At 36.1% G+C, this 13386-nt stretch overlaps 1 protein-coding gene across 2 annotated transcripts in view; it reads right to left on the reverse strand.

Moving 5' to 3' along the window:
• The window catches only part of MTX2 (metaxin 2), a 72014-nt gene that overhangs the window by 14843 nt on the left and 43785 nt on the right, over positions 1 to 13386 (reverse strand). For both annotated transcript variants that reach the window (XM_033231039.1, XM_033231040.1), the window contains one exon: positions 2595 to 2667. In XM_033231039.1, coding sequence (XP_033086930.1) covers positions 2595 to 2667 — 73 coding nt within the window. The remainder of the gene's footprint in view (positions 1 to 2594; positions 2668 to 13386) is intronic.

A 13386-nucleotide genomic window follows, 5' to 3' on the forward strand; every position in this document is an offset into this window, starting at 1 on the left:
TATCCAAATGCTAAAGAATGAAACCTGCTGTCAGACCTAGTTCAAACAGAGTTCACACTACCAGCAGGCTTCTTCCTGTTCCTTTTCAATAGATTCACTCCTCTCTGGCTCAGTCAGCCTGGGGGTAATGGATGAAGTACACAGCCCTAACAAAAGCTTCAACTGCATCCATAGGACAACATGCATTACAAAGAGAAGGCAGACCTTTTGGAACACAACTCAATAGATGTATTGAGAAGATATTTCCCTGTTGCCAATTCTGCATTCCTTCCTTCTACTGCTTTATAAATCTTGCAAAAAAAAAAAAAAAATTTATCTGGGTAAGCATTAGGCCATATTGTTTTCTTAACTTGGGATAAAATCTTTGTTAACTACTATACTACCAGAATCATTACAGGTCCCTTGAGATCAAATGATCTGAGAATGAAAACTATTTAGTACCTAGACTAAAGAGTATTTGGGGGTATAATATTTTTAGAGCAAAGCATATTCCTCATTTTTAATGACCAGTTTCAGGTTCTTGGAAAACAGGGTTTGTATTTTATTTTTCTTAAACATACACTGAGTATTGTCAATTCTGAAGCAAAAAGAAGTGTGGATAGTCAACTGAGTATTCATCTTATATATCTCTAAATATAAAGAGATATATAAAAAAAAAGTCAACAAATTAGAATTGAATAATGTCTTCTGTCACTAGCCTGCTTAATGAAAATGGAGCCAATGTTATATCCTTATTATTGCAGGTATTAGGCAAAAAGACAGTAAGACAGTTATTTTCTGGTACCAATCAAAGGTCATATAAGAAAAGTGAGGGCTTTGTTTCCCATCTTAGACAGAATAAACACTTTTAAAATTTCTATTCTAAAGAAAGCAAGAATATGTTGCCAAACAAGTTGGCAGATTCAAAGAATGCAAGAAATAGGACCTTGGATGTCATCTAATCCGACTACCTTGTATTACAGATTAAGTCCCTGAGGCTCAGAGAAGTGAAATTTCTCAAGGAAATAGTTAATACGTGACAAAGTCACAGAAGGATTAGTTGAAGATTTCCTACCTCTTTAGGAAATAAGAGTTTAAGTCAACTGGTCTTCTGACTATTCCATGCTCTCTGCTTTAAAAATCTGCCACAAGATCAAAGAAGCAAATACAATAAAAAACATTTCCCTGATCACCTCAAATCATTAAATGAAAGAGAATACCAATCTGAGATATAAAATTTAAACATCTTAGTAGAAAGTGCCATTTTCATCTACCTATAGGCGACTCCTATGAAAGAACGTATATTTTTGTATGTCTCTAAAATATTTATCTGTTTGTCTTTCACACAGTCTAATAAAAAGAAAATAGATATCTACTTAAGTGACAGTAAGTATAGTAATTTTAGGAAACAGGTGGATAAACTATATGATTTCTCACTTGCCAAAGATCTGAACTTTAGTATTAGATTACTAACCTTTTTACATAAATATACAAATTCTTTTTGTATGACTACATAGAGGAAAACGATGCATAGAACACAGTATAACTTATTTCACCAGAATTCTGTAGTTCCTAAAATCTGTGTATAAAACCAACACAAAATGAGTCAATGAATGCCCTCCAAGAATCTAAAATATGTTTACATTTACAAGCCTAGAAATTATTTTATGGAAATGTTTTCTAAAAGCATATTCATAAACCTCTAAAACCAGGTATTTATATAAAAGAATATTCAGTATGTACAGAAGGGGTGTCTTCATACCTTTTAACAATTTCTGCCACCCTTAAAAACTTAAGATGGAAAAAAAAAGTTTAACACAAGTCACTCATACCAAAATGAAAAATGTTTCCCTAAAAAGCAATGTTACACACTTATATCAATCAGTTATCCTTAATAATTTATTCAAAAAGGAGTAACTTTACTTATTGCTCCAACAAAACCATAATTACAATAATCATCCATGATAATTATATATAACATTTATTTATCAGCTTTGTAGCACATTTTTACATTAAAAATTCTTTGAATCATTTATTTAAAACAGTACTTTAATCTACTGACATAAAGATAATACTGATTTTTAAAAACAGGAAGGCTAATGTATCTCAAAACCTGTTAAAATTAAGCATTAAAAAAAAAACTAGAAACCAAAAACATTCAGTGATGACTTCAAGATCTAATGACAAATTAATCTGTCTACAATCTCTCTTCTTCCACCTGTATTATGGGAGAATATAATTTATAAAGACGTGTTGAATAATAAATGGATTCATTATGACTAAAATTTGTTTTCTCAACAGGAAAGTCTTGTGTACATTAAGACTAGGGAAATCTGAGATCATGTATTTCCTTAACATTTACTATTTAAAATAATTCCCTTACTATTAAAACCATTTCCACACGTCAGTAACCATCTCTGATCACAGTTGAAATGAACAGATATGCCAACCCCAAGATCGTCAAATTTGCAATTGCTACTTTCTAAAACCATGGAAAGATTCTTCAAAGGGTAAACAAAAAAATCAGACATTTTAACATGTAGATACAAACTGGACTATCACTATAATTTTATCACTCCATAATATTAACAGAGAAGAAAAAAAAACACACTTACCAGACGGAGACATATATTCTGCATTTGCCCTACAAACTACTTTGATAGGCAAGTTACACATTTGCAAAAAGGCCTGTAAATCAAGATACATACAATAAGCCCAGTAAAAGCATATGCATGATTGAACAGAAATTTTTATGCATTTCTTTTCTAAACTGAATAGTTTCATACTATAAAACTCTATTAGAAAACAATGAACCAGTTGAAAGTGAAGGATTTGTTTTCCAAACAAAAAAAATGTCATTTCACTATTTAAAAATCAGTATGATTTAGACATCAGTCAATATATGAAACTTAAAGTATGTATGCATACCTAAGGAATAAAATGTAAATTATCCACATTTATGTTACTGTATTAGTTTATGTAAACCAGCAATACTATAGATTGCTTTAATTTTCTTAAGTAGATGACTGAAGTCCAAATTTTATAAGCTATTAATTGCTTCATTCCACTATTTTCTATAGGATCATCATCTTCCTCCTTTTAGAATAAAACTCAAAATACTATCTCTGCTACCTCAAAGTTCTCTCCAGTAATACTCTGTATTCCAACAGGTAGCTTCTGTGCTCACTAATTCACTTTTTAAAGACTTAAATTGTTTATCTTTGTTCATAGTTACAAAAATGTTATAAGCAATTTAAATGTCTAATAATAAGGGTATGGGGTAAATCATTATAGTAAATCCAAACTATGGAATGCTATACAACCAATTTTAAAACTCATGCTTTAGAAGAATTTTTACCACAAGAAAAAATGTGCTTTAGAAAAATTTTTACAAGAAAAAATGTACACATTATAATATTAAGTAAAAAAAATGCAAAACTCTATTACTAGATCACACTAATTCATTTTAAAATTTTTTTAAGACACCAGTGAACTCTGCCAAGCCCACTGTTTTTTACAATACTCAACGTTCACTCCCCTTGTTCTCTCTTCTATGACTCCGTGGCTTCTTTTTCTCTACTTACAAAATTTACTGTGTTATTTCTATCAAATCATTCAGTTATTCAATTGGGAAGTCATAAGTTGCAATGGTTCTAATTACCACATACAGATTGGAAGACAAACCTTTTATCTATTTTGAAATTGAAAGTACTATAAATAGCTGTCAAAAATAAGATAAATTAATAAATTAACAAGGATATTATTTATCGTTTTATTCACAGAGATTTCTTATTATAATTCCTTCCTCAGCTCTAGATTAGAAATAAGTATTAAGACTCTTGTTAAGTGTTAAGGGTACAATACAGTGATTAATATCTTCTACAAAGAACTCCATTTACCCAAAAGTATGTCAATTCTCTTCTGTTTTCTCAAAACTCCAGTAGAGATGCCTGCCTCCAAAAATAAATCCCACATGAGTCTGATTCCCCCGCTAATTACATCCTCTGATTCTTACATTGCTCTGTAACTTATGTATGCATGTCTGATCTCCCCAAGTAAATGGAATCTCTTAGAAAACCAAGCGGGAGATTTTTAAGTTTTTTTTTTGCAATTCTGTTCTCCTCCCCCCAATCTCCCTCATTTTCCCACAATTAACCTTTCATAGTGCACTACTTATAATAAGCAATATTGTTTACTGATTGAGCCATTCAAAGCTCCCAAGAGCTTATCATGGCAGAGGCTGTTATTCTTGCCACATATGTTCTCCCCTTTCCCTACAGTGGTAGAAACTACATCTGCACACAAGGCTGCCTAAAATAAAAACTTATTTTCCGGGCTCCCTTATAACTGGGTATGGCCAACTGGACTAAAAGTTCTGGGCAACTGCTGGGAAGTTTCTTTAAAAGGGGAAAATATCTCCTCTTTTTCCTCCCTGTTGACTAGAATGTAAAAAGGATGGCTATAGCTATAGCAGCCAAACAGAACCAGGAAGTAGCAGTTGAGTGTTGGAAATGGTAGAGCAACGAGAGTAAAGGGGCCTAGGTTCCTGATAATCATGTAGTCACCAAACCTAGATTACCCAAGTTTGTACAAGTGAACTATCTTTCTAAGCTACCACTATATTGGGTTTCTGTCACTCACTGCCAAACCTGATCTTAATTAATTCACCTACAGTTATGATTTCTAAGTTTAAACACCATCCTGCCCCACCAGAAGTTGATTCTTCTGTGTCTAAGTGGAAACTAACAGTCCTCTAAAACCTATAACCAGTGATTCCAATTCATAGCAATAATAGTGAGCTTCCTGACTGACCCACAAAGATAGGATAGGGTGGTGATTCTCAAACTTCAGCATGCATCAAAATCATGTCAAAGCATGGCTTGTAAGGAAAGAATTAGAGAAAATGAATATAAACAGTTCTTTCAAAAAGCCTGGATCAGAAAAAAAGAAGGGAGGAGAAGGGTTGCCTCCCTTCTATTACATATGAAGAAGAGTGGAGCTTATTAAAACACAAAGAGAAAAAAATAACGGAGATAGGCTGAAATTACATAAAACAAGTGAAATAACTGATATACAAGATCCATGTGGCCAGGAGCAGTGGCTCACACCTATAATCTTTCAGCACTTTTGGGGAGGCCAAGGCAAAAGGATCACTTGAGGCCAGGAGTTCAAGACCACCTTAGAAAACATAGGGAGAATCCATTCCTACAAAAAAGTTTAAAAAACTGGCTGGACATGGTGGTGCACACCTTTAGTCTCAGTTACTCAAGAGGCTGAGGTGGGAGGACTGCTTGAACCTGGGAGGTCAAGGCTGCAGTAAGCCATGATCACACCACTGCACTCCAGCCTGTGCAATACAATGAGACCCTGTCTCAAAAAAAAAAAAAAAAAAAAATAGGTAAAAAAGGAGGAAATAGGACCTTAGCTGGAGAGATCTGTTTTTGTCAGAACAGGACACTTTTTCCACTGTAATGCAAGAGGTGGTGGGGAATCAGTGATGATGACTGCAAGTTGATACGAAAGAACAAGAATGTGAGTGCTCGTATTTTATGAAATGGAAGGAGAAGTCATTTGCTGAGAATGAGAAACTAAGAAGGGATTGAGGCCTTCAGTAGAACAAAAAAAGAGTTTGAAATAACTGTTTAATATATCTTCTCAAAGGCCTGAATAGTATTCAACTGTTAACAATAATAATACTGTATAAAATAGTAAATATAGTATATTTTGCTAAGCTACATGCATAGTGGTAACTATGCTAATTAATATTCCAAAAATACTGTATTTCACTTAAAATAGAAGCAGAATTGTAATGTTCTGCAATCAAACCTATGCTTCTTTTTTTTGAGACAGAATTTCACTCTGTCGCCCAGGCTGGAGTGTAGTGGCACAATCTCAGCTCAATGCAACCTTCAACTCCCAAAATCCATGCTTCTTAGTCCCATGCTTTTTATTTTTTTTATAAATACTAACTGACAATTTTACCAATTAAATGACACACAACTTACTACAGACCTCAACTGATAACATAATTCTAGTTAGCCAATTAATCTGTAGTTCACAAGAAAGTTTGATGTCACAAAGCATTTTCATCCAAACTTTAAAAATGCAAAACTGGGCCAGTCCCAGAGCTTCCAGAGGCCAAGGAGGGAGGATTCCTTGAGGCCGAGAGTTCAAGACTAGTCTGGGAAATATAGCGAGAGTTTCTCTCTACAAAAATTTTTTTTAATTAGCAGCACAGGCCGGGCGCAGTGGCTCATGCCTATAATTCCGGGAGGCCGAGGCGAGAGGATCATGAGGTCAGGAGTTTGAGACCAGCCTGGCCAACATGGTGAAACCCTGACTCTACTAACAATACAAAAATTAGCCGGGCGTGCATGCCTATAGTCCCAGCTACTCAGAAGGTTGAGGCAGGAGAATCACTTGAACCCGGGAGACAGAGGTTGCAGTGACCTGAGGTCGTACCACTGCACTCCAGCCTGGGTGACAGAGCAAGACTCTGTCTCAAAACAAAACAAACAAACAAAAAAAAATTAGCAGCACTGTGGTGGCAGGCACCTACAGTCCCAGCTACTTGTGGAAGCTATGATAGGAGGATAGCTTGAGCTCAATAATTCAAGGTGAGCTATGATCATGCAAAAAAAAAAAAAAAAAAAAGCAAAACCAAAACATTACCATGACTATTTTCAATAATATAAAAACTCTAAAACAATAGCAAGGTTTGGTTCAAACAGTATTTCCCCTTTCTCTTGAAAGATGGAAGAAAACACTGGAGAGGCTCACTTTCACCTTCCGCTTTGACTTTCAATATCTTATCAGCACACAAAAATACTCCAAATAACTGGCATGGCACACTCACCTAAAACATATCCTCTTTTCAATTCAGAAATAGCAATCTGCATATTTTTATTCTTATGGAAGTCAAAGAAAAATGTATTTCAAATTATAATAATGAATAATGAACTTGGAACAACTCAGCTAACTCTTATTCCTCGGTTGAATACTTTATTCCAAACTAATTTAAATGAATAACAGCATAAAATAATTTGAATAAAACACTTAGCACATCCTATCAGAGTAATGTTTTATAACTATGCTGTCCAATATGGCAGCCACTAGTCACATGTGGCTCCTTAATTAATGTTTGAATAAAATTTTAAATTCAGTTCCCTAGTCACACTAGCCACATTTCCAGTGCTCAACAGGCACATATGGCTAGTGGCTACTGTATTTATTGAACAGTCCAGATTCAGAACACTTCCATCATCACAGTGTGATGTGATGATGTCTATCAGATAGCATGGATATATAACAACAGTAATCAGTACATAAAGGAGACCTTAGCAAGAGAAGCTAACATCATCTGAAAGTGATTATACCAAACATTATTTTTAAAAACCTGCATGATAGCACAGAGTCCAAAAATCCTGCAAGTGATACAATCAACTTTTGATGATGGTGACACATTAAATACCGTATTTCCAATTTCTGAGAAAATATAAAGATTACTCATTTGCTGAGCAACTCACATTGTTAAAATGATGAGGCAAATGTATTAATATGTGAAAACTAAGAACTGAAGAATGCATTAAAACTGCACCCATATTTTATATATAGTGAGTACCTGGTAGGAAATTTCTTAAATGCACACATATGTATATGCACACAGAACATAATTGCCTGTACCTGATTTCTAAGACCCTGAAATTTAATCAGCTTGATGTAGTTTCAACATATCGAATACATTAATTGAATTCATAACATCTAAAAATTCACTTGAAAGGGTAGAGTGTCAGGGGTAGGGTTTTTTACTTTAAAAAAATTGAAAGAAAAAAAAACTATTACCAGATCATCAATAACTGGTTAAACATGAAGGACTAAACTTACACATTTATCTCTGCAACCTTTAAAAAAACTCTATTAAAATAACAATGAAGAAACAGAAAAGGTGTACACCCAGAAAAACATAAAGAATAGCAGAGGAGACAAAAGCAGACCAAAGACGTCAACCCATTTTTCTAAGATGGAAAGCAGACTTAGCAGGGCAGAGGAAGCTGAAACCTAAGAGTTTGCACAGTAGAAAATCAATACATTTGCATCACAGAAGCTAGGAAGATTCCAAAATTGGAAGCACCAAGTAACACAGAAGGCAGAGGTGAGATATAGGACAGCAAATAAAGGATTGGATGAAAGTCTACCTAAGCATCAGACAATTAGCCCTCCCCCAGTCTAGCAGAAGAGAAAGATTTATTCTTTGGAGAAACTGAACTAGAGGGACCCAAACAGCAGAGGGCACTGGGTGAGGTGTCACTCTGAAAGAGGCAAAGTTAAAGGTAAGTATACATACTGAACAAGATTCACACAGGATCCCTCTCCCTCTCAGCTCCCAAACGTAGGATATCACTCCAGGATATCTCTCTAGATAAAAGAAATCTACATATTGATGGTTTTATTGGGGGGGGGGTGGGCTAGGAGTAGTGAGTAACAAAAGTGACCTCTCAATATGTAATCAACCTACAGTGACAGCCACATGTCAAAAAGTCCCTCATCTCTTTAGCCTTACTCTTAACTATAAATTGTTAGCAGAGATCAACAGATACTTGAGGAAAGCCTCAAACAAAATATAGAGCCAAAACAAACCACAGAAAAAGGAACTGGCAAACAAAACTGCAAAGAGCAAGACAACTTCACAGAAAAATTATAATGGCGAATATTTACTGAGCACTTACTATATGCCAAGTACTTGCACAAGAACTTTACCCTATAAGGTATGTACAAGTATCACTATCTTAAGATGAGAAAAAAGAACAGAGATCAGGGTGTAGAGGGAGGGAGGGAGGGAGAGAAAAAAGGAAAAGGGAAAAAAGGAAGGAAAGAAGTTATGTGCCTGGTACATAACAGGCAGATAATGACTACCAGATGAATAAATAAATGAACATATGAAAATGTAAATAATAATGTCTAGTTTTAGTCATGTGAATTTTTTAAAACAAAGCAACAGAAACTTCTGAAAATAAAAGTGTTTTTTTTTTTTTTTTAAAAATCCAAAACACCATTCATAGTCAACCACTGGTTGTAATATACAATCAATGTGACCTTTTGAGGGCACTTTGGTAAGGTCTACCAAATTCTATATGTACATATCCTTGAACTAGAAATGCTATTGCTATAAGTATATAATATGAATATATATGTACAAAATTATACAAGATATGTGTAAGGATATTCACACTTAAGCTCTATTTATAACAGCAAAATAATAACAACAGCTTGATACCTATCAATAAAAGACTGGTTAAAACAAATTGTGATGCATCCATCAACGGGATATTTATAGCCTTCAAAAAAGAATAAGGTTGGCTAGGCAAGGTGGCTCACACCAGTAATCCCAGCACTTTGGGAGGCTGAAGCAGGCTGATCACTTGAGCCCAGGAGTTCAATCAAGACCAGCCTGGGCAACATGGCAAAATCCCATCTCAACTAAAAACACAAAAAAATGGATAAGCATGACGGTGTGTGCCTGTAGTCCCAGCTACTTGGGAGGCTGAGGTGGGAGAATCACCTAAGCCCAGGAGGTTGAGGCTGTAGTAAGCCATGATCACACCACTGCACTCTAGCCTGGGTGATGGGCATAAGACCTTGTCAAAACAAAAATCAAACAAACAAACAAACAAAAAAACCCCCAAAAACTAAAGAGTAAGGTTGTTCCTCAACTGGATTTCTTACACTAAATTCCAAAAGACATTTCTCCTCTGGAATCTCTAATAAGGGCTACTGAATTGCATAAGATGACGTAACGCCAAATGCAAAATTGCTTTTCATGAGGCTGTTTCTTTTAACCACCTAGAGCAAAACATTAAAACACAGTTCAAAAAGGCCTACAAAGGCTATCTGGTCCACTATGAAACTTCCTGGTGAGCTAACTTGCCAAAAGACATAACTTTGAGTACCTACAAAAATAAATTCAATACATATATACTGAGCACCCACTATGTATCAAGGACTGCCCGAGCTACTGGGACAAGCAGGCAACATAAAGTCTCAGTCTTTATGGAGTTCACATCACAATGGAGACAGATAACAAGCAAATAAACCAGAAAATATGCATGGTAATTCCTGCTACTTAGAAATACAAAGCAGTGTAAAGGTATGGCTATTAAATATAGCGTAGTCAGATAAGGGCTAATAAGGTAACATTTGACCATAAACCTAAGAAAGTTAGGGAGCAAGCCATGCAGATATCTAAGGGGAGAAGAGTCCAAGTTTAAAGGCCTGAAGCAGGCTTGTGCTTCATCTATGTTTCAGCAACAGTTAACAAGACCAGTATGACTATGTGGGAGTAAGGAAGTGAGTACTAAGAGATGGGATCAGAGAGGCAACCAAAAATATCATGTAGGACGTTATAGGTAATTGTGAGGTCTTTGGCTTCTACTGAGTGAGACAAGAAATCATTAGAAGGTGTTGAGCTGGGGATTGCCGTAATCTAACTGAACACTTCAAAGGACACAACTATAGAGAGATTAGACTGTTGAGAGCAGAACCACTGAAGCAGGAGAACGAATTAGCAAGCTTTTGTAATGATCCATGCAAGATATGATGGTGGCCTGGACCAGGGTGGGAGTAATGAAAGTGACACGTCAGATTCTAGCTATATTTTTAAGGGAGGATCAAGAAGTTCTGCTGATAACTCGATGTGGATATAGGAAAAAGAACTCCAAAAATGACTAAAAGTTTCTGGCATAAACAACTAGAAAGATGGAACTGGTATTTACCAAGCTAGGAAAAACTGTGAGGTGAGCAGGTTTTGGTGGAAGGAAGGGGACCTACAAGTCTTTAGATCGTCGTCTCTAATTATCACTTTTTGGATAGACTTCTGATGAGAAATGAATAGCAGACAACTCTACTCTTTTTTCAAAGGCCTAGAATTGCTAAGAGTACAGCCATGTGCTTTGAAAACCAGATAAGCAGGTTCTATTAAAAATTTGAGAAGCCCAATCCTCAAGGCCACCCAACCTCTTTTGTGCACACAACTGACAGAAGTGCCTACAAATGTACATAATACTATCTGTTAGCACTTCCTGCAGGTATGATACTTATCAAGGTGTTAAGAAATGAGAAGAACTACAGATGTCAGGCAGAATAAAAATATAATCAAGGATCATCTTCATCTTTGGTCTTTTCTGCTTCCTGCATCTATAGCCTACCAAGTTTAAAAACTGAAAAGTCAATTTAACGTCTTAGTCAAATGAGAAGCTTTAAGAAGCTAAGAAGTTGTTCCATAAGAGCAGTATGATCTTCTGAAAATTTACTGAGAAGTTACACATGAAGGAACCACTGTTCGCTTGAATCATTTAAAATCTCAGTAACTATGGCCCAATCTTCAGGATGTCAAAAGTAAGCATGGAGGTCTTATAATTAAGAAAATCAGGTAAACAGAATAACATTAATGTGCAAATCAACAAAACATCTTAAATATTATACATATCTAATTTCAAGTCTTCAATCCCAAATATACTAATAATATCCCAGAAAGAAATGTTGCAGGAAATCAGTGAAACTAAATGTAAAGCCAAAAAGTAACCCAATTCTTTTTTTTTTTTTTGAGACGGAGTCTCGCTCTGTCGCCCAGGCTGGAGTGCGGTGGCCGGATCTCGGCTCACTGCAAGCTCCGCCTCCCGGGTTTACGCCATTCTTCTGTCTCAGCCTCCCGAGTAGCTGGGACTACAGGCGCCCGCCACCTCGCCCGGCTAGTTTTTTTGTATTTTTTAGTAGAGACGGGGTTTCACCGTGTTAGCCAGGATGGTGTCGATCTCCTGACCTCGTGATCCACCCGCCTCGGCCTCCCAAAAGTGCTGGGATTACAGGCTTGAGCCACTGCGCCCGGCCAAGTAACCCAATTCTTTTACAGAAAAAAGTAAATAAATTGGTTTGTTTTTTTGTTGTTTTTTTTTTTTTTTTTTTTTTTTTTGAGACAGAGTCTTGCTCTGTCACCCAGGCTGGAATGCAGCAGTGCAATCTCGGCTCACCATAACCTCTGCCTCCCAGGCTCAAGAAATTCTCATGCCTCAGCCTCCCAAGTAGGTAGGACTACAGGCATGTACCACTACACCCAGCTAATTTTTTGTATTTTTAGTAGAGATGGGGTTTTGTCATGTTGGCCAGGCTGGTGGTGAACTCTTGGCCTCAAGCGATCTGCCCCTCTTGGCATTCCAAAGTGCTGGGATTAGAGGCGTGAGCCACCACCACACCCAGCCCTAAATATGATGGTTTCTGACAGGAGTAAGGGAACAGACTACAACATTTTTTAAAATATCAAATATCCTTTGTTTTAACTGCATTAAAATAAAAAAAAAAGGCAATACACAGTTCAGAAAATGGTAAAAAGGGTTCAATGTGGTTGAATGGAAACAGTAAGCCTTGGTGGCTATTGTGCACAGGAATGATGCTGCCTCACTGAGATTGCTGTCCTTACCATCCTTTATTCTTACTTTCTGTTGCTGAGTCATAAACCCTTCCACTCATGACTGGGCAACTACCAACACATTTTACTGATTAAGTACCCTAGCAGAACCTAATGGATCGTAACAGAGTGCAGATTTTAAAAGCAAGTTATCTAAATGAAAAAAAGACTACAGTGAACATACATTTAAAAGAAGGAAATCCTCTGCATCAGTCTTAAGAATCAGTATAGAACAATAAGGCCAGGCACAGTGGCTCACGACTATAATCCCAGCACCTTGGGAGGTCAAGGCAGGTGGATTATTTGAAGTCAGGAGTTCAAGACCAGCTGGCCAAAATGGTGAAACCCCATCTCTACTAAAAATACAAAAATTAGCTGGGTGGTGGTGGTGCACACCTGTAATCTCAGCTACTTGGGAGGCTGAGGCGAGAGAATCACTTGAGCCTGGGAGATGGAGGTTGCAGTGAGCCAAGACTGCACCACTGCACTCCAGTCTGGGTAACAGAGTGAGACCCTATCTCCTTTAAAAAAAAAAAAAAAAAAAAAAAAAAAGAGAATCAGTCTACAACAATAAGAAGTTAATGAGCAGAATATCAGAGAGAGCTCTCTGGGTAGAATCCTGGGAAATGTTAGCTTGAGAAAGTACCTTTACCTCAGAAGTTTTCTCATTTCTAAATTAGACAATCAGGCAGATTAAATGAAGTTCTACATGTAAAAAACTATATACACTATCTGACACAGAGTAATTCAAAAAATATAAGGTATTATTATTAATAGTAATAACAGCATTCATAATAATAAATACTCATTTGTTCATCTGCAAAGGAAGGAAGCCCACAACCTCGGTGATTTCAAAAGAAAGCTGGCTTCATTTATTTTATTACCTTTTAATGTCTCCTTATGAGAAAAATTAAAATAATTATTACATACTATAATTTAATTGCATGTAC

This window comes from Trachypithecus francoisi, unplaced genomic scaffold (genome assembly GCF_009764315.1).
Source record: "Trachypithecus francoisi isolate TF-2019V2 unplaced genomic scaffold, Tfra_2.0 Lachesis_group13, whole genome shotgun sequence".
NCBI lineage: Eukaryota > Metazoa > Chordata > Mammalia > Primates > Cercopithecidae > Trachypithecus > Trachypithecus francoisi.